Genomic DNA, 20703 nt, shown 5'->3' with positions numbered 1-20703 from the left:
GCTATCAGAAACTTTAACATTTGTAACAAGCATACATTGTTACACTCCTGTAATTACAGACTGCAATTACCAGCAGTTACATGTTGTTACTACTGTGTAACAATGAAGTACTACAATTAAATTCAATACTTGTTACAGTGTATTTACAGATGTAAATACATTGTAATAAGGAACCCTTAAAATGAAGCGTTAACAAACCGTATTTGAGTGATTTTTAAAGGAGGCTTCTAATTATAGTTAATAACAGTATGTTTCATAATTCTACCCATAATGCAGTGCAATCTACATGTATAACACAATTAAATTTGCTGTACATTCTACCGTGTTTTACTGTTGAAATGACAGAAAAGTCTTACGGTGTAAAATGTTTCGAACTTACAGTTTTCTCTGAGCAGTCAACAGAGGGGGCAGTGAACTGTTTTGCCACGAGGTGGGGTGCCCCAAAAGGCTACCCTGAGCGCCACGGTAGAGGCGGTCATAACCCCGATAATAAATTAAAGATGAGGAGAGAGTGGCGAGCTGCACCTGCATAGCTGGCGCAGCACAGCCCTTTAACCGCTTCACCACATGTTGGGAAAGAGACCTGTATGCATGATCCGGGAAGTGCCGCTCGCAACAATTGAAAACTGGTTAATAACAAATTAAGTTATCAAATCAAATTGTATTTGTCACATATACATATTTAGCAGTTGTTATTGCGATTGTAGCGAAATGCTTAGACACTCTGACAGCTAAAGTGTTACATTGGAATTAGTAGGCCTAATTAGTAGGCTAGGCCATTGGAATTGGTAGCCCTAATTAGTAGGCTAGGCCATTGGAATTGGTAGGCCTAATTAGTAGGCTAGGCCATTGGAATTGGTAGCCCTAATTAGTAGGCTAGGCCATTGGAATTGGTAGGCCTAATTAGTAGGCTAGGCCATGGTCACTTCATATCAAATTCTTCCTCTCGGTTCTCATGTAGGCCTACGCCTAATTTGACCTATTTCCCAAAACACACTCAATTTAAATAATTATGAAATACATGTTGTATTTCACAAATTGTAAATTTGTAAATTGTAAATAAGAATTTGTTCTTAACTGACTTGCCTAGTTAAATAAAGGTTAAATAAAATGTTATAAAAAAATATATAATGGCAAACGAATATTTCCCATCAGCTCTTTCAGATAAATTATTCAAGCAAATTTGCACAGTTTTAATGAATCAGATCATTTATTATGCATAAGCCTAAAAGCGTGATTGTGTTTTATTGTAGTGTAGTAAAGTGTGGTTGTGTTTTATCGTTGTGTAGTAAAGTGTGGTTGTGTTTTATCGTTGTGTAGGTAATAACCTAAGACAACTGCTAATGTCCAGAGAACAATTCATCTTTATGAAATAATGAATTTAGTATCACCCAGCTGGTACAGACTATTTCATCATGTTTCTAGTTGTTGAATTATTTTTGCAACATTTTAGACAACGCGCAAAAGGGAATAGACTTATATAATGCAATTCCTTATATGCCTGGATAGGTTGTGTATCATCTAATATTTTTCAAAGGAACCTCATTGTGGAAAAGATTGAGAACCGTGTCTTGCATGTGGCCGTAATCCTCCTGTGGACCGACTCCACATGTTCTGAAAGCTGCCATGTATTTAAATACCCCCCTATTTTAAAAGGAGCGACTCAACATGTTCACTATTACATGTTTTATTTAACTAGGCAAGTCAGTTAAGAACAAATTCTTCTTTACAATGACGGCCTAGGAACGGTGGGTTAACCGCCTTGTTCAGGGACACATGTTTGTTTCCTTTACTTTTTGTATTCATGGCGGCACCAAATTGAAGGAAACGGCTTCAACATATATGGTTCCTCAAAATAAAATCGCAATTAATCAAATGTATTGGTCTACAACAGAAGCGTCTGAAACACACGTAAAATCGATCTCCGAATGAGTCTTCTCTCCCGTGGTTAAGACAAACAGAAAACTCTTCTGGCCCGGTCAACATTGTTCCTATTGTCCGGTGTCACTTTACGCTGCACGGCTCCCTAACCTATTGGTTTTCAAGGGGATAACCTCTACATTCCTAGGATGTCACATTTACATCGCACTTATTGAAACACCAGTCTGTTGATCTATAGCTGACATTCTGGAGATTTCTTTTCATGTCGCAGTATGTGTATCATAACGAACTCCCCGGTCTGTCAGTCTGTCGGTCTGTCGGTCGGGGCAGGCACGCAGTGAGAGTTGTGTTTTGTATTATCTAGTCCCGCATGCTGACAATGTGTTTTCACAGAGGCGTTTGTTGTGTCAACTTTCTAATCAGCCCAATCTGTACTGTGTCACTTTGTCTCACTAACTCCAGCTGCTCACACTGACTGGGAGGTGATTAGGTAATGGAACAACCAACTAGGCTACCGGCTAACTTCCCAGTTTATAGGCACCTCAATAGCAGCTCTAGTAGGCCTGTCGGTGCTTTAATAAAACATGTTAGGCCTAGAAGAATGTAATACAATTATTTGAGAACCAAGATTTTATCATCTAAAATAAAGATGCTGCCTGACAACGAGTACATTCTATCCTTGTACAAAATGCAGGGATAGTTTAGTCATATCTTGCAGCTGATTATAATATTATTGAGAATTATTAGTTTAGTCATATCTTGCAGCTGATTATAATATTATTGAGAATTATTTTGAGTAATATTTTAATAGTAACTAGATCTTCAAATTCTCAATATGTTGTTATCTAAATGAATACAAATGAAAAGCCATTTTTTGTCTTTACCTGCAAATTTGAATAGCATTATTAGAGGTCCAAACAAATATACAAAAAATTAAAAAATAAAAATAAAATGTCATGCATATTATAGACGATAACCAACTAAAAGCCCAACCGCTAAAAAATACTATAGGCCTATTATTGTATGAAAGCCTAAATGCTGTTGATTAATTTAGAGTTGAATTGGGCCTAATTGTGATTTCTCCCCCAAAAACAATACTAGTTCATCAAAAGGCGAATGAAACTGATATCTATACACGTTGTATTTTCTGTCAGGCAAAGTTCTTCCCGTGTATCAACTGATAGTGCTTCTTACCATAGAATTAGTCCTAGGCTATAGTATAGGCCACCATTACATCATGAGGCCATCTTATATCAAGCCACCTATATCTCTCTCTGCTCCCCAATGTGTTGATGAATCATTTCCTCGTTCTGTTTAGATTGTAACTGCACTCCGTTACAAACGTTTCCATTGAGAAAGAAAACGTCGGGAACAGCCAATAGGCTCGGTGGGTTGAAAACGAGCCAATCACGATTAAATCCGCGCGCACCCAAATACTTCATAGGGGTGGCGCTCCAGCTCGAGCCTCGGAGAAAACTGTGGAGCGCACCGGAGTGACAGACCGATTCAGGACAACGTCTGTGTTTGTCACGTTGGGACATCTCTGTATTGAACAATAATTAAGCAGCGGATTATCAGCGGTGTCTGTCAATGCTGTTACACAGACAAGTTCATCAGCTCAGAGCTCACTGACTAGTGACAAACTCCAATAAGGAGTGGATGGATGTGGCAAGACCGTTGAAATCTCTTCTGGAGGAGCCTGCATTGAGGTAAGTCAAACGGGTTTACTCATTTATGTAACTCGTTTTCGACAAATCATAGATTGGAGGGTTACACGTAATTGTTACTTTCTGTTTATTTCTCATTTATATGTTTATTGGCCATTTATTAAACTAGCATATTATGAAGACCCTTGCGTATGACACATAAGTCTACAGAGCTTTTAGAGGTTGCCCGCAATGATATAATGACATATAAAATGGGATCATTATTTTAATTTCAGATTGTACTGACTGCAGTGAGGCAACCGTCGTGTGAGTCAGAACTTGGAAAGAGGTACGAGGCACCGGGAGACAGGCGACAGATATGATGAAGGATATCTCCAGTCCGGAGTTTGAGATCGACGTGGAGAGTCTGGAGACCGAGAGCGACGACCAAGACCGTTCGGACTACAGCTCCTCTCTTCCCGGCGCAGGGTACGACGAGCCGGGGGCCAAGGGAGATGACAAGCCGCCGGGGACCACCAGCCCCGGGAACTGCGAACCGAGGAAGCTGAGCCGGACGCCGAAGTGTGCCCGCTGCAGGAACCACGGCGTGGTGTCGTGTCTGAAGGGGCATAAGCGGTTCTGCCGCTGGAGGGACTGCCAGTGTGCCAACTGTCTTCTGGTGGTGGAGAGACAGCGGGTCATGGCGGCTCAGGTGGCACTACGGAGACAACAAGCTACCGAGGTGTGTGTGGACCTCTCTAAAATCATACGCATTACTATTTTAAGGTGGTGTGTGTTTTAGATCATTCGAGAGGGTGTAAAACTCCTTATTTTCACCAGGATTTTGGGAGGTAACAATGTTGGCAGTACTGTAGATCTCGATTTTCTTCATTGTACTTTTTTTTTTCTTCAACCAGACAAATTGTGACATGTTCCTTAGTTTGTCTGTTTAGCATTGAAATGATACGACTGAGAGAGAAGTAGCACATTGTAATAAATACTATTTTTTAATGATCAAGTTTAGTTTTGGTTTATAACGTTTATTTTATTTATTTTCACACCAATCAAAGTAACCTGTGGGGAGGATAAACTCAGAATGGGTTTACAAGAAACCTTACCGTCATCTAAATTGTAAATTCACATCACTAAATATAAGTACATGGAAATACATCTTGGTATTACTTTTAAAAAATGTGACTCGTATTAAATAATAATTTGAAAACACCATAATATGGCCTCTGAAATAATGATTTGATTTAATTAATTTGTTCTGTAATTTTATCAGGATAAAAAGGGAATTTGTGGGAAGCAGATTCCAGCGGAGAGAAGAGCTATTTACCAGAGACACATCAGACCATCAACCATGCTGGCTAAGAGCATTCTGGAAGGTACAGCGGTTCTATTATATTCTATCCTATTATATTCTAGTCTATCCTATTATATTCTAGTCTATCCTATTATATTCTAGTCTATCCTATTATATTCTATACTATCCTATTATATTCTATCCTATTATATTCTATCCTATCCTATTATATACTATCCTATTATATTCTATCCTATCCTATTATATTCTATCCTATCCTATTATATTCTAGTCTATCCTACTATATTCTATTCTATCCTATTATATTCTAGTCTATCCTATCCTATTATATTCTATCCTATCCTATTATATTCTATCCTATTATATTCTATTATATTCTATTCTATCCTATCCTATTATATTCTATCCTATTATATTCTATTATATTCTATTCTATCCTATCCTATTATATTCTAGTCTATCCTATCCTATTATATTCTATCCTATTATATTCTATCCTATTATATTATATTCTATCCTATCCTATTATATCCTATCCTATTATATTCTATCCTATTATATTCTATCCTATTCTATCCTATTATATTCTATTCTATCCTATTATATTCTATCCTATCCTATCCTATTATATTCTATCCTATCCTATTATATTATATTCTATCCTATTATATTCTAGTCTATCCTATTATATTCTATTCTATCCTATCCTATTATATTCTAGTCTATCCTATTATATTCTAGTCTATCCTATCCTATTATATTCTATCCTATCCTATTATATTCTATCCTATCCTATTATATTCTATCCTATCCTATTATATTCTAGTCTATCCTATTATATTCTAGTCTATCCTATTATATTCTAGTCTATCCTATTATATTCTAGTCTATCCTATTATATTCTAGTCTATCCTATTATATCCTATCCTATTATATTCTATCCTATTATATTCTATCCTATTATATTCTAGTCTAGTCTATCCTATTATATTCTAGTCTAGTCTATCCTATTATATTCTATTCTATCCTATTATATTCTATCCTATTATATTCTATCCTATTATATTCTAGTCTATCCTATTATATTCTATTCTATCCTATCCTATTATATTCTAGTCTAGTCTATCCTATTCTATTATATTGTTAAGTAAGGCAGTATGTCCTTTTTACTGGTAATGGTGTTACTGAATCAACTGGTGTTGTAGCCTATTTATCATCTCCTCTCCTCCATTAATACATAATGATAATCTCTATCATCTCTATCATCTCCTCTCCTCCATTAATACATAATGATAATCTCTATCATCTCTATCATCTCCTCTCCTCCATTAATACATAATGATAATCTCTATCATCTCCTCTCCTCTATTAATAAATAATGATCATCTCTATCATCTCTATTATCTCCTCTCCTCTATTAATACATAATGATAATCTCTATCTCCTCTCCTCCATTAATACATAATGATCATCTCTATCATCTCCTCTCCTCCATTAATACATAATGATAATCTCTATCATCTCCTCTCCTCCATTAATACATAATGATCATCTCTATCATCTCCTCTCCTCCATTAATACATAATGATAATCTCTATCATCTCCTCTCCTCTATTAATACATAATGATAATCTCTATCATCTCTATCATCTCCTCTCCTCCATTAATACATAATGATCATCTCTATCATCTCCTCTCCTCTATTAATAAATAATGATCATCTCTATCATCTCTATTATCTCCTCTCCTCCATTAATACATAATGATAATCTCTATCATCTCCTCTCCTCTATTAATACATAATGATAATCTGTATCATCTCTATCATCTCTATCATCTCTATCATCTCCTCTCCTCTATTAAAACATAATAATAATCTCTATCATCTCTATCATCTCTATCATCTCCTCTCCTCTATTAATACATAATGATAATCTCTATCATCTCCTCTCCTCTATTAATATATAATGATAATCTCTATCATCTCTATCATCTCCTCTATTAATACACAATGATAATCTCTATCATCTCTATCATCTTTATCATCTCTTCTCCTCTAGTAATACATAATGATCATCTCTATCATCTCCTCTCCTCCATTAATACATAATGATCATCTCTATCATCTCCTCTCCTCTATTAATACATAATGATAATCTCTATCATCTCTATCATCTCCTCTCCTCCATTAATACATAATGATCATCTCTATCATCTCCTCTCCTCCCTTAACACATAAGTATAATCTCTATCATCTCCTCTCCTCCATTAATACATAATGATCATCTCTATCATCTCCTCTCCTCCATTAATACATAATGATCATCTCTATCATCTCCTCTCCTCCATTAATACATAATGATAATCTCTATCATCTCTATCATCTCCTCTCCTCCATTAATACATAATGATCATCTCTATCATCTCCTCTCCTCCCTTAACACATAAGTATAATCTCTATCATCTCCTCTCCTCCATTAATACATAATGATCATCTCTATCATCTCCTCTCCTCTATTAATACATAATGATAATCTCTATCATCTCTATCATCTCCTCTCCTCCATTAATACATAATGATCATCTCTATCATCTCCTCTCCTCCCTTAACACATAAGTATAATCTCTATCATCTCCTCTCCTCCATTAATACATAATGATCATCTCTATCACCTCCTCTCCTCCATTAATAAATAATGATCATCTCTATCACCTCTATCATCTCCTCTCCTCCATTAATACATAATGATAATCTCTATCATCTCCTCTCCTCCATTAATACATAATGATAATCTCTATCATCTCCTCTCCTCTATTAATACATAATGATAATCTCTATCATCTCTATCATCTCCTCTCCTCCATTAATACATAATGATAATCTCTATCATCTCCTCTCCTCCATTAATACATAATGATAATCTCTATCACCTCCTCTCCTCCATTAATACATAATGATAATCTCTATCATCTCCTCTCCTCCATTAATACATAATGATAATCTCTATCATCTCCTCTCCTCCATTAATACATAATGATAATCTCTATCATCTCCTCTCCTCCATTAATACATAATGATCATCTCTATCACCTCTATCATCTCCTCTCCTCCATTAATACATAATGATAATCTCTATCATCTCTATCATCTCCTCTCCTCAATTAATACATAATGATCATCTCTATCATCTCCTTTTCTCTATTAATACATAATGATCATCTCTATCATCTCTATTATCTCCTCTCCTCCCTTAATACATAATGATAATCTCTATCATCTCCTCTCCTCTATTAACATTAATGATAATCTCTATCATCTCTATTATCTCTATCATCTCCTCTCCTCTATTAATACATAATGATAATCTCTATCATCTCTATCATCTCCTCTCCTCCATTAATACATAATGATAATCTCTATCATCTCTATCATCTCCTCTCCTCCATTAATACATAATGATAATCTCTATCATCTCCTCTCCTCCAATAATACATAATGATAATCTCCATCATCTCCTCTCCTCTATTAATACATAATGATAATCTCTATCATCTCTATCATATCATCTCCTCCATTAAAACATAATGATAATCTCTATCATCTCCTCTCCTCCATTAATACATAATGATCATCTCTATCATCTCCTCTCCTCTATTAATACATAATGATAATCTCTATCATCTCTATCATCTCCTCTCCTCTATTAATACATAATGATAATCTCTATCATCTCTTCTCCTCCATTAATACATAATGATCATCTCTATCATCTCTATCTCCTCTCCTCCCTTAATACATAATGATAATCTCTATCATCTCCTCTCCTCTATTAATACATAATAATAATCTCTATCATCTCTATTATCTCTATCATCTCCTCTCCTCTATTAATACATAATGATAATCTCTATCACTATCATCTCTATCATCTCCTCTCCTCCATTAATACATAATGATAATCTCTATCATCTCCTCTCCTCTATTAATACATAATAATAATCTCTATCATCTCTATTATCTCTATCATCTCCTCTCCTCTATTAATACATAATGATAATCTCTATCATCTCTATCATCTCCTCTCCTCCATTAATACATAATGATAATCTCTATCATCTCCTCTCCTCTATTAATACATAACGATAATCTCTTTCATCTCCTCTCCTCCATTAATACATAATGATAATCTCTATCATCTCTTCTCCTCCATTAATACATAATGATAATCTCTATCATCTCTATCATCTCCTCTCCTCCATTAATACATAATGATAATCTCTATCATCTCTATCATCTCCTCTCCTCCATTAATACATAATGATAATCTCTATCATCTCCTCTCCTCCATTAATACATAATGATCATCTCTATCATCTCCTCTCCTCCCTTAACACATAAGTATAATCTCTATCATCTCCTCTCCTCCATTAATACATAATGATCATCTCTATCATCTCCTCTCCTCCATTAATACATAATGATCATCTCTATCATCTCCTCCATTAATACATAATGATAATCTCTATCATCTCTATCATCTCCTCTCCTCCATTAATACATAATGATCATCTCTATCATCTCCTCTCCTCCCTTAACACATAAGTATAATCTCTATCATCTCCTCTCCTCCATTAATACATAATGATCATCTCTATCATCTCCTCTCCTCTATTAATACATAATGATAATCTCTATCATCTCTATCATCTCCTCTCCTCCATTAATACATAATGATCATCTCTATCATCTCCTCTCCTCCCTTAACACATAAGTATAATCTCTATCATCTCCTCTCCTCCATTAATACATAATGATCATCTCTATCACCTCCTCTCCTCCATTAATAAATAATGATCATCTCTATCACCTCTATCATCTCCTCTCCTCCATTAATACATAATGATAATCTCTATCATCTCCTCTCCTCCATTAATACATAATGATAATCTCTATCATCTCCTCTCCTCTATTAATACATAATGATAATCTCTATCATCTCTATCATCTCCTCTCCTCCATTAATACATAATGATAATCTCTATCATCTCCTCTCCTCCATTAATACATAATGATAATCTCTATCACCTCCTCTCCTCCATTAATACATAATGATAATCTCTATCATCTCCTCTCCTCCATTAATACATAATGATAATCTCTATCATCTCCTCTCCTCCATTAATACATAATGATAATCTCTATCATCTCCTCTCCTCCATTAATGCATAATGATCATCTCTATCACCTCTATCATCTCCTCTCCTCCATTAATACATAATGATAATCTCTATCATCTCTATCATCTCCTCTCCTCAATTAATACATAATGATCATCTCTATCATCTCCTTTTCTCTATTAATACATAATGATCATCTCTATCATCTCTATTATCTCCTCTCCTCCCTTAATACATAATGATAATCTCTATCATCTCCTCTCCTCTATTAACATTAATGATAATCTCTATCATCTCTATTATCTCTATCATCTCCTCTCCTCTATTAATACATAATGATAATCTCTATCATCTCTATCATCTCCTCTCCTCCATTAATACATAATGATAATCTCTATCATCTCTATCATCTCCTCTCCTCCATTAATACATAATGATAATCTCTATCATCTCCTCTCCTCCAATAATACATAATGATAATCTCCATCATCTCCTCTCCTCTATTAATACATAATGATAATCTCTATCATCTCTATCATATCATCTCCTCCATTAAAACATAATGATAATCTCTATCATCTCCTCTCCTCCATTAATACATAATGATCATCTCTATCATCTCCTCTCCTCTATTAATACATAATGATAATCTCTATCATCTCTATCATCTCCTCTCCTCTATTAATACATAATGATAATCTCTATCATCTCTTCTCCTCCATTAATACATAATGATCATCTCTATCATCTCTATTATCTCCTCTCCTCCCTTAATACATAATGATAATCTCTATCATCTCCTCTCCTCTATTAATACATATAATAATCTCTATCATCTCTATTATCTCTATCATCTCCTCTCCTCTATTAATACATAATGATAATCTCTATCACTATCATCTCTATCATCTCCTCTCCTCCATTAATACATAATGATAATCTCTATCATCTCCTCTCCTCTATTAATACATAATAATAATCTCTATCATCTCTATTATCTCTATCATCTCCTCTCCTCTATTAATACATAATGATAATCTCTATCATCTCTATCATCTCCTCTCCTCCATTAATACATAATGATAATCTCTATCATCTCCTCTCCTCTATTAATACATAACGATAATCTCTTTCATCTCCTCTCCTCCATTAATACATAATGATAATCTCTATCATCTCTTCTCCTCCATTAATACATAATGATAATCTCTATCATCTCTATCATCTCCTCTCCTCCATTAATACATAATGATAATCTCTATCATCTCTATCATCTCCTCTCCTCCATTAATACATAATGATAATCTCTATCATCTCCTCTCCTCCATTAATACATAATGATAATCTCTATCATCTCTTCTCCTCCATTAATACATAATGATAATCTCTATCATCTCTATCATCTCCTCTCCTCCATTAATACATAATGATAATCTCTATCATCTCTATCATCTCCTCTCCTCCATTAAAACATAATGATAATCTCTATCTCCTCTCGTCCATTAATACATAATGATAATCTCTATCATCTCCTCTCCTCCATTAATACATAATGATAATCTCTATCATCTCTTCTCCTCCATTAATACATAATGATAATCTCTATCATCTCTATCATCTCCTCTCCTCCATTAATACATAATGATAATCTCTATCATCTCTATCATCTCCTCTCCTCCATTAATACATAATGATAATCTCTATCATCTCCTCTCCTCCATTAATACATAATGATAATCTCTATCATCTCTTCTCCTCCATTAATACATAATGATAATCTCTATCATCTCTATCATCTCCTCTCCTCCATTAATACATAATGATAATCTCTATCATCTCTATCATCTCCTCTCCTCCATTAAAACATAATGATAATCTCTATCTCCTCTCGTCCATTAATACATAATGATAATCTCTATCATCTCCTCTCCTCCATTAATACATAATGATAATCTCTATCATCTCTTCTCCTCCATTAATACATAATGATAATCTCTATCATCTCTATCATCTCCTCTCCTCTATTAATACATAATGATCATCTCTATCATCTCCTCTCCTCCATTAATACATAATGATAATCTCTATCATCTCTTCTCCTCCATTAATACATAATGATAATCTCTATCATCTCTATCATCTCCTCTCCTCCATTAATACATAATGATCATCTCTATCATCTCCTCTCCTCCATTAATACATAATGATCATCTCTATCATCTCCTCTCCTCCATTAATACATAATGATAATCTCTATCATCTCCTCTCCTCCATTAATACATAACGATAATCTCTATCATCTCTTCTCCTCCATTAATACATAATGATAATCTCTATCATCTCTATCATCTCCTCTCCTCCATTAATACATAATGATAATCTCTATCATCTCTATCATCTCCTCTCCTCCATTAAAACATAATGATAATCTCTATCTCCTCTCGTCCATTAATACATAATGATAATCTCTATCATCTCCTCTCCTCCATTAATACATAATGATAATCTCTATCATCTCTATCATCTCCTCTCCTCCATTAATACATAATGATAATCTCTATCATCTCTATCATCTCCTCTCCTCCATTAAAACATAATGATAATCTCTATCTCCTCTCCTCCATTAATACATAATGATAATCTCTATCATCTCTATCATCTCCTCTCCTCCATTAATACATAATGATAATCTCTATCATCTCCTCTCCTCCATTAATACATAATGATAATCTCTATCATCTCCTCTCCTCCATTAATACATAATGATAATCTCTATCATCTCTATCATCTCCTCTCCTCCATTAATACATAATGATAATCTCTATCATCTCCTCTCCTCCATTAGTACATAATGATAATCTCTATCATCTCCTCTCCTCCATTAATACATAATGATAATCTCTATCTCCTCTCGTCCATTAATACATAATGATAATCTCTATCATCTCCTCTCCTCCATTAATACATAATGATAATCTCTATCATCTCTATCATCTCCTCTCCTCCATTAATACATAATGATAATCTCTATCATCTCTATCATCTCCTCTCCTCCATTAAAACATAATGATAATCTCTATCTCCTCTCGTCCATTAATACATAATGATAATCTCTATCATCTCCTCTCCTCTATTAATACATAATGATAATCCCTATCATCTCTATCATCTCCTCTCCTCCATTAATACATAATGATAATCTCTATCATCTCCTCTCCTCCATTAATAAATAATGATAATCTCTGTTATAATGATGTTGCTTCATCTTTCTCTTCTCTTTCCTTCTTGTAGTGTTTCTTGGATTTCTGTCCCTTTCCGTTTCAATTAAACCTCCTCCTCATTGCTCTGTGGACAGTTTAACTTCCGTAAGCACAGACCTGTTATGATATCCTTATTTTCTAGGTTTCAAATAAAAGTTAGCTGGCAGAATAAAATTGTAGATTTAAAAAATATAAATATTTTAGTCTAAGAGCAAAATTAATACTTCCTGGTATACTAGTGTAGGTCAACCAAGCGTCAGACATATGAATGGACATTTGCTAAATGTCTAAACTATTGATAAACCTTGATGATCCAATATGCCTCCAGAATGTAACCTTGATATAATTTCATTCAATGCAATTAACACATCAAGTATACTTCACTAGTTACTTCATAGCTGAACCAAAACATCAAGTATACTTCACTAGTTACTTCATAGCTGAACCAAAACATCAAGTATATTTCACTAGTTACTTCATAGCTGAACCAAAACATCAAGTCTAGCCCAGAATGAAATAGAATAGCATATTATATAGTATTGTATTAGAATTGTATAGTATTATATTAGTACGATATAGTATTATATTAGTATGATATAGTATTATATTAGTATGATATAGTATTATATTAGTATGATATAGTATTATATTAGTATGATATAGTATTATATTAGTATGATATAGTATCGCTATGTTATCTACCCTCCTCCCTGTCCTGTCTCCTCTCAGGGTACCGCCCGGTGCAGGGTGATCCGTACATGGGGGCCAGCCCCCCCCTCCCACCCCCCCTCAGCGACAGGATGAGGAAGAGGAGAGCGTTCGCTGACAAAGAGCTGGAGAGTGTCATGCTGGAGAGAGAGTACAAGGAGAGAGAGCTGCTAGAACCCTCCCAGGCTGCTACAGCCTCTCTGCTCTTCCCCAACAGTTTGGTCCGCCATGCTGCAGAGTACAAGTCCTACAAGACGGCCTACTCGGCCTCCGCCCCGGAGGAGCTTCACCACAACAACAAGGACCTCTGTCACTTCCTGTCGCCCAGCTGTGTGGACCTCTCCCTGCAGTACTCCGCCGGCCCCGGCAACATGGAGCTCATCTCCTCCAATGTCTCCGTGGCGACCACCTACCGCCAGTACCCTCTGACCTCTCCTCTGACCTCTCCACGGGGGTTTATGGTGTGGCCGCGTGGCCCCTCCCTTCTGTACCAGCAGTGCCTGCTCAACGCCACGGCCGTCCAGAACATGAAGCCAGGTGCGGCCTGGGAGCCCAGAATGATGGCCGCAGCGGCAGAGAGCCTGCCGCCCGACCTCGACGCCATGGCAACCGCCACCCCCACCTCGGCCACCAAGCTGAAGGGTTCGAGATTTGCAGCGGGCCTCCCCGAGGGTTCTGAACCCCAGCTGCAGGATTGCCCCGCACAGTCCCAGGCCCCTCTCACCCAGGGGGGGCACTGCAAACGATCAGCCTTCTCTCCGCCGAAGAGAGGCTTCGGACAGGCCTTCCCCCCTAGTACACCTCACCTCCAACCTCACTCCCAGCCTCACCCTCACCACCCTAGCCACGAACATGTCCTGAACAAGCTGAGCAAGGACAGCGCCAAACACACACTATCCATGAAGCTCAACTCTTTTCACTCACTCATCCAGCAGACACTGAGTGAGAAGGCTAGGGACGGGGCTGGAGAGAGAGAGAGGGCTAGGGCTGAGGTAGGAGCTGGGGCTGGGGAGAGAGCTGGGACTGGGGCCGGGGTCGAGCTCCGGCGTCCCTACTGTAAAGAACTGCTGGAGGAAGCAACCAGAAAGTACCGTGAAGGACCTTCTAAGGACTTCTACAGTTTCAAAGATTCTGATAGATGCAGCAAGGAGTTTCTGGCTACGTCAGCTGGAACCAAGGTGGTGTCCAGCGAGTCCCTGTCCTTCTCTGTCGAGGCCATTCTGAAGAGACCGTCACCTGCTATGAACAGGGCTTCACAGTAATAACAGTCTATCTGATGAACAGGGACCAAAAACCTACCTGGCAATTTGTGATACCTTGGCCCGTTTTTCTGCTTTGAGGTCTCCGTTATCGGCTAAATAATTACTATTTTGCACAAACCCTGAATTTAGACTGGCCCACTGGTCTACAGATGGACCAACCATTTGCCGAACTACCCTGTGGACAATCCGTTTTTGACATGGGCACACACACACACACACACACACACACACACACACACACACACACACACACATACACACACACACACACACACACACACACACACACACACACACACACACACACACACACACACACACACACACACACACACACACACAATTAGATGCATGTGTCTGACACTGTGCTGTTGTAATAACAGAAACACTTCCACCAGTAATGAACATGTTAATATGGATGTTATATTTTATACCAGCAGTAAATCTCTTTATGGTGTAGAGTATTTAAATGTATCACTTTAAATGTTGCCATGTAATGTGTCAATAAACTTTATAAAGAGTCAACCCCTATTGTATTAGGTTTGGTTTGTCATTATATAGTGTGGTAACATTACATTTGATTTAATTTAACCCTATTGAGTTATCACTTAACACTCATTTGATTTATTAACCCTATTGTTACATTAAATGACCTATGTATTATGACTTAAAAAAATTATTGTTATGGCCTTAAAGTGTGAACAGTCACAAGAGCGGAACGTAAAATAATATACGAACACGAGGAGGTTTTTCTATATGAACAGAAAACTATTTTATTTTTAGTTATTTATTTTATGTCACCTTTATTTAACCAGATAGGCCAGTTGAGAACAAGTTCTCATTTACAACTGTGACCTGGCCAAGATAAAGCAAAGCGACACATACAACAACACAGATTTACACATGGAGTAAAACAAACATAGTCAATAATACAGTAGAAAAAGTCTATATACATTGTGCGCAAATAAGGTAGGATAAGGGAGGTAAGGCAATAAATAGGCCATGGTGGTGAAGTAATTACAATATAGCAATTAAACACTGGAATGGTAGAATGTACAGAAGATGAATGTGCGAGTAGAGATACTGGGGTGCAAAGCAGCAAGATGAATAAATAAATACAGTATGGGGATGAGGTAGGTAGTTGGATGGGCTATTTACAGGTGCAGTGAACTGTGAGCTGCTCTGACAGCTGGTGCTTAAAGCTAGTGAGGGAGATATGAGTCTCCAGCTTGCATTTTAGTCATGGCAATTTGAAATCACAGAGATACCGTGACGAGATCCTGAGGTCCATTGTCGCGCCATTCATCCGCCGCCATCACCTCATGTTTCAGCATGATAATGCACGGCCCCGTGTCACAAGGATCTGGACGCAACTCCTGGAAGCTGAAAATGTCCCAGTTCTTCCATGGCCTGCATATTCACCAGACATGTCATCCGTTGATCATGTTTGGGATGCTCTGGATCGAGGTGTACGACAGCGTGGTCCAGTTCCCACTAATATCCATCAACTTCCCACAGCCATTGAAGAGGAGTGGGACAACATTCCACAGGCCACAGTCAACAGCCTGATCAACTCTATGTGAAGGAGATGTGCCGTGCTGCAGGAGGCAAATGGTGGTCACACCAGATACTGACTGGGTTTCTATTCAGACCCCTACTTGTTTTAAGGTATCTGTGACCAACAGATGCATATGTGTATTCCCAGTCATGTGAAATCCATAGATTAGGGCCAAATTCATTTCAGTTGACTGATTTCCTTGTGATCTGTAACTCAGTAAAATATTTGAAAGTATTGCATGTTGCGTTTATATTTTTATTCAGTGAAATGTTTGATGATGTCATTGTGTTTATTTTGTAAAGTGTATCAATCTTTTTATAATCTATTTTATATGGAACTTTATATTGTGAACCAGCATCAGTGACACCTTTAGCCTGGACTTTAATCAATGACACCTTTAACTTGGCCTTTAATCAATGATGCCTTTAACTTGGCCTTAAATCAATGACACCTTTAACTTGGCCTTTAATCAATACCACCTTTAACTTGGCCTTTAATCAATAACACCTTTAACTTGGCCTTTAATCAATGATGCCTTTAACTTGGCCTTAAATCAATGACACCTTTAACTTGGCCTTTAATCAATACCACCTTTAACTTGGCCTTTAATCAATACCACCTTTAACTTGGCCTTAAATCAATGATGCCTTTGTGCTTTATGTTCTTTGACATTTGATCTCTTATTGCTGTGCTTGTTTTTTCATTTCATTTGTTTTAAGTTGCAATTTTAAATGCACTTCAAATGACTTGCCTAGTTAAAACGGTTAACTCATTTAAAAAAGTTTGATTTAACTGATGATTGTATGAATGTAGACTCTATTCACTTTATCATTCTCATTAAGACAATTAATGAATGTATGAACTAGGTTATAGGCCTACTAAATACATGTTTAGAGTAGAATGCTGAACAGAACCGGGCGTGATATCAGTACCATCCAGGCTGTATCACATCCGGCCGTGATCGGGAGTCTCATAGGGCGGCGCGCAATTGGCCCAGAGCCGTCCGGGTTTGGTCGGGGTAGGCCGTCATTGCAAATAAGAATTTGTTCTTAACTGACTTACCTAGTTAAATAAAGGTTAAATCAAATGGAATAAATAGACAAGGCTTTGGAGGATATTAGCATGTGTAAAGATGCATGAGCTTCCAGAGTAAACTAGTCAAGACTGGTCAAGCTAGGTTTTTTATTCTGACTTCTCAATGAGCTGAGCTTCTACTTCTTATCACTGAATATATTCTGACTTACATGTACACACTAGGATGCTGTGTAAGAGATACCAGATAGGAGGTGACGAAGAGGGATGCAACTTGATAAGGCTACTAACACACGGTGTCGTGCAACGCCACATGCACTGCAGAACAAAGGGGAGGAATGTTCGTTTGGTTTCCGTAGGGTGGCAGGGGTGATTTAAGGAGAGGACAGGTGTTGGGAGGCTGATTACCAATGAGTTGCAGATGATGCTTGTTGAGGAGCTGCGTACAAGGCAACTAGTTCAAGCAGCTTGTGCCTGTTGAGTTGCTAGGGAGCTGCATTCAAGTCTGGTCCTATCTCGTATATTTTAGTAAATTCTTAGCAACATTTCACGAGTTTAAGGAACAGACATTGAAATTGGTTTTGAATGTTCCTTGAGGAAATGGAATATATGTGAGAATGAGGATCCAGGAGGGGATGAGAATGGACTGGATGAAGCAGAGGGCTGTAGATGGATCCAGGAGGGATTGAGAATGGACTGGATGAAGCAGAGGGCTGTAGATGGATCCAGGAGGGAATGAGAATGGACTGGATGAAGCAGAGGGCTGTAGATGGAGGATCCAGGAGGGATTGAGAATGGACTGGATGAAGCAGAGGGCTGTAGATGGATCCAGGAGGGAATGAGAATGGACTGGATGAAGCAGAGGGCTGTAGATGGAGGATCCAGGAGGGAATGAGAATGGACTGGATGAAGCAGAGGGCTGTAGATGGAGGATCCAGGAGGGAATGAGAATGGACTGGATGAAGCAGAGGGCTGTAGATGGAGGATCCAGAAGGGAATGAGAATGGACTGGATGAAGCAGAGGGCTGTAGATGGATCCAGGAGGGAATGAGAATGGACTGGATGAAGCAGAGGGCTGTAGATGGATCCAGGAGGGAATGAGAATGGACTGGATGAAGCAGAGGGCTGTAGATGGATCCAGGAGGGAATGAGAATGGAATGGATGAAGCAGAGGGCTGTACATGGATCCAGGAGGGATTGAGAATGGACTGGATGAAGCAGAGGGCTGTAGATGGATCCAGGAGGGATTGAGAATGGACTGGATGAAGCAGAGGGCTGTAGATGGAGGATCCAGGAGGGATTGAGAATGGACTGGATGAAGCAGAGGGCTGTAGATGGATCCAGGAGGGATTGAGAATGGACTGGATGAAGCAGAGGGCTGTAGATGGATCCAGGAGGGAATGAGAATGGACTGGATGAAGCAGAGGGCTGTAGATGGATCCAGGAGGGATTGAGAATGGACAGGATGAAGCAGAGGGCTGTAGATGGAGGATCCAGGAGGGAATGAGAATGGACTGGATGAAGCAGAGGGCTGTAGATGGATCCAGGAGGGATTGAGAATGGACTGGATGAAGCAGAGGGCTGTAGATGGATCCAGGAGGGAATGAGAATGGACTGGATGAAGCAGAGGGCTGTACATGGATCCAGGAGGGTATGAGAATGGACTGGATGAAGCAGAGGGCTGTAGATGGAGGATCCAGGAGGGAATGAGAATGGACTGGATGAAGCAGAGGGCTGTAGATGGAGGATCCAGGAGGGAATGAGAATGGACTGGATGAAGCAGAGGGCTGTAGATGGAGGATCCAGGAGGGAATGAGAATGGACTGTATGAAGCAGAGGGCTGTAGATGTATCCAGGAGGGATTGAGAATGGACTGGATGAAGCAGAGGGCTGTAGATGGATCCAGGAGGGGATGAGAATGGACTGGATGAAGCAGAGGGCTGTAGATGGATCCAGGAGGGATTGAGAATGGACTGGATGAAGCAAAGGGCTGTAGATGGATCCAGGAGGGATTGAGAATGGACTGGATGAAGCAGAGGGCTGTAGATGGATCCAGAAGGGTGTGAGAATGGACAGGATGAAGCAGAGGGCTGTAGATGGAGGATCCAGGAGGGAATGAGAATGGACTGGATGAAGCAGAGGGCTGTAGATGGATCCAGGAGGGAATGAGAATGGACTGGATGAAGCAGAGGGCTGTAGATGGATCCAGGAGGGATTGAGAATGGACTGGATGAAGCAGAGGGCTGTAGATGGATCCAGGAGGGAATGAAAATGGACTGGATGAAGCAGAGGGCTGTAGATGGATCCAGGAGGGATTGAGAATGGACTGGATGAAGCAGAGGGCTGTAGATGGATCCAGGAGGGAATGAGAATGGACTGGATGAAGCCGAGGGCTGTAGATGGATCCAGGAGGGTATGAGAATGGACTGGATGAAGCAGAGGGCTGTAGATGGATCCAGGAGGGAATGAGAATGGACTGGATGAAGCAGAGGGCTGTAGATGGATCCAGGAGGGATTGAGAATGGACTGGATGAAGCAGAGGGCTGTAGATGGATCCAGGAGGGAATGAGAATGGACTGGATGAAGCAGAGGGCTGTAGATGGAGGATCCAGGAGGGATTGAGAATGGACTGGATGAAGCAGAGGGCTGTAGATGGATCCAGGAGGGATGAGAATGGACTGGATGAAGCAGAGGGCTGTAGATGGATCCAGTAGGGAATGAGAATGGACTGGATGAAGCAGAGGGCTGTAGATGGAGGATCCAGGAGGGAATGAGAATGAACTGGATGAAGCAGAGGGCTGTAGATGGAGGATCCAGGAGGGAATGAGAATGGACTGGATGAAGCAGAGGG

General features: G+C 38.5%; 1 protein-coding gene across 1 annotated transcript; it reads left to right on the top strand.

Annotated features, from left to right (window-relative positions):
• Positions 1-3371: 3371 nt before the first annotated feature.
• Positions 3372-15736, top strand: dmrt2a (doublesex and mab-3 related transcription factor 2a). Its single transcript, XM_055887892.1, has 4 exons — positions 3372-3590; positions 3824-4269; positions 4813-4915; positions 14022-15736. The coding sequence occupies exons 2-4, from the start codon at positions 3907-3909 to the stop codon at positions 15260-15262; spliced, it is 1707 nt and encodes a 568-aa protein (XP_055743867.1). The 5' UTR covers positions 3372-3590; positions 3824-3906; the 3' UTR covers positions 15263-15736.
• Positions 15737-20703: the final 4967 nt, after the last annotated feature.

Source organism: Salvelinus fontinalis, chromosome 28 (genome assembly GCF_029448725.1).
Source record: "Salvelinus fontinalis isolate EN_2023a chromosome 28, ASM2944872v1, whole genome shotgun sequence".
Taxonomy (NCBI): Eukaryota; Metazoa; Chordata; class Actinopteri; order Salmoniformes; family Salmonidae; genus Salvelinus; species Salvelinus fontinalis.
Note: the sequence above shows the minus strand (reverse complement) of the source record. Positions and strands in the feature narration are given on the sequence as shown.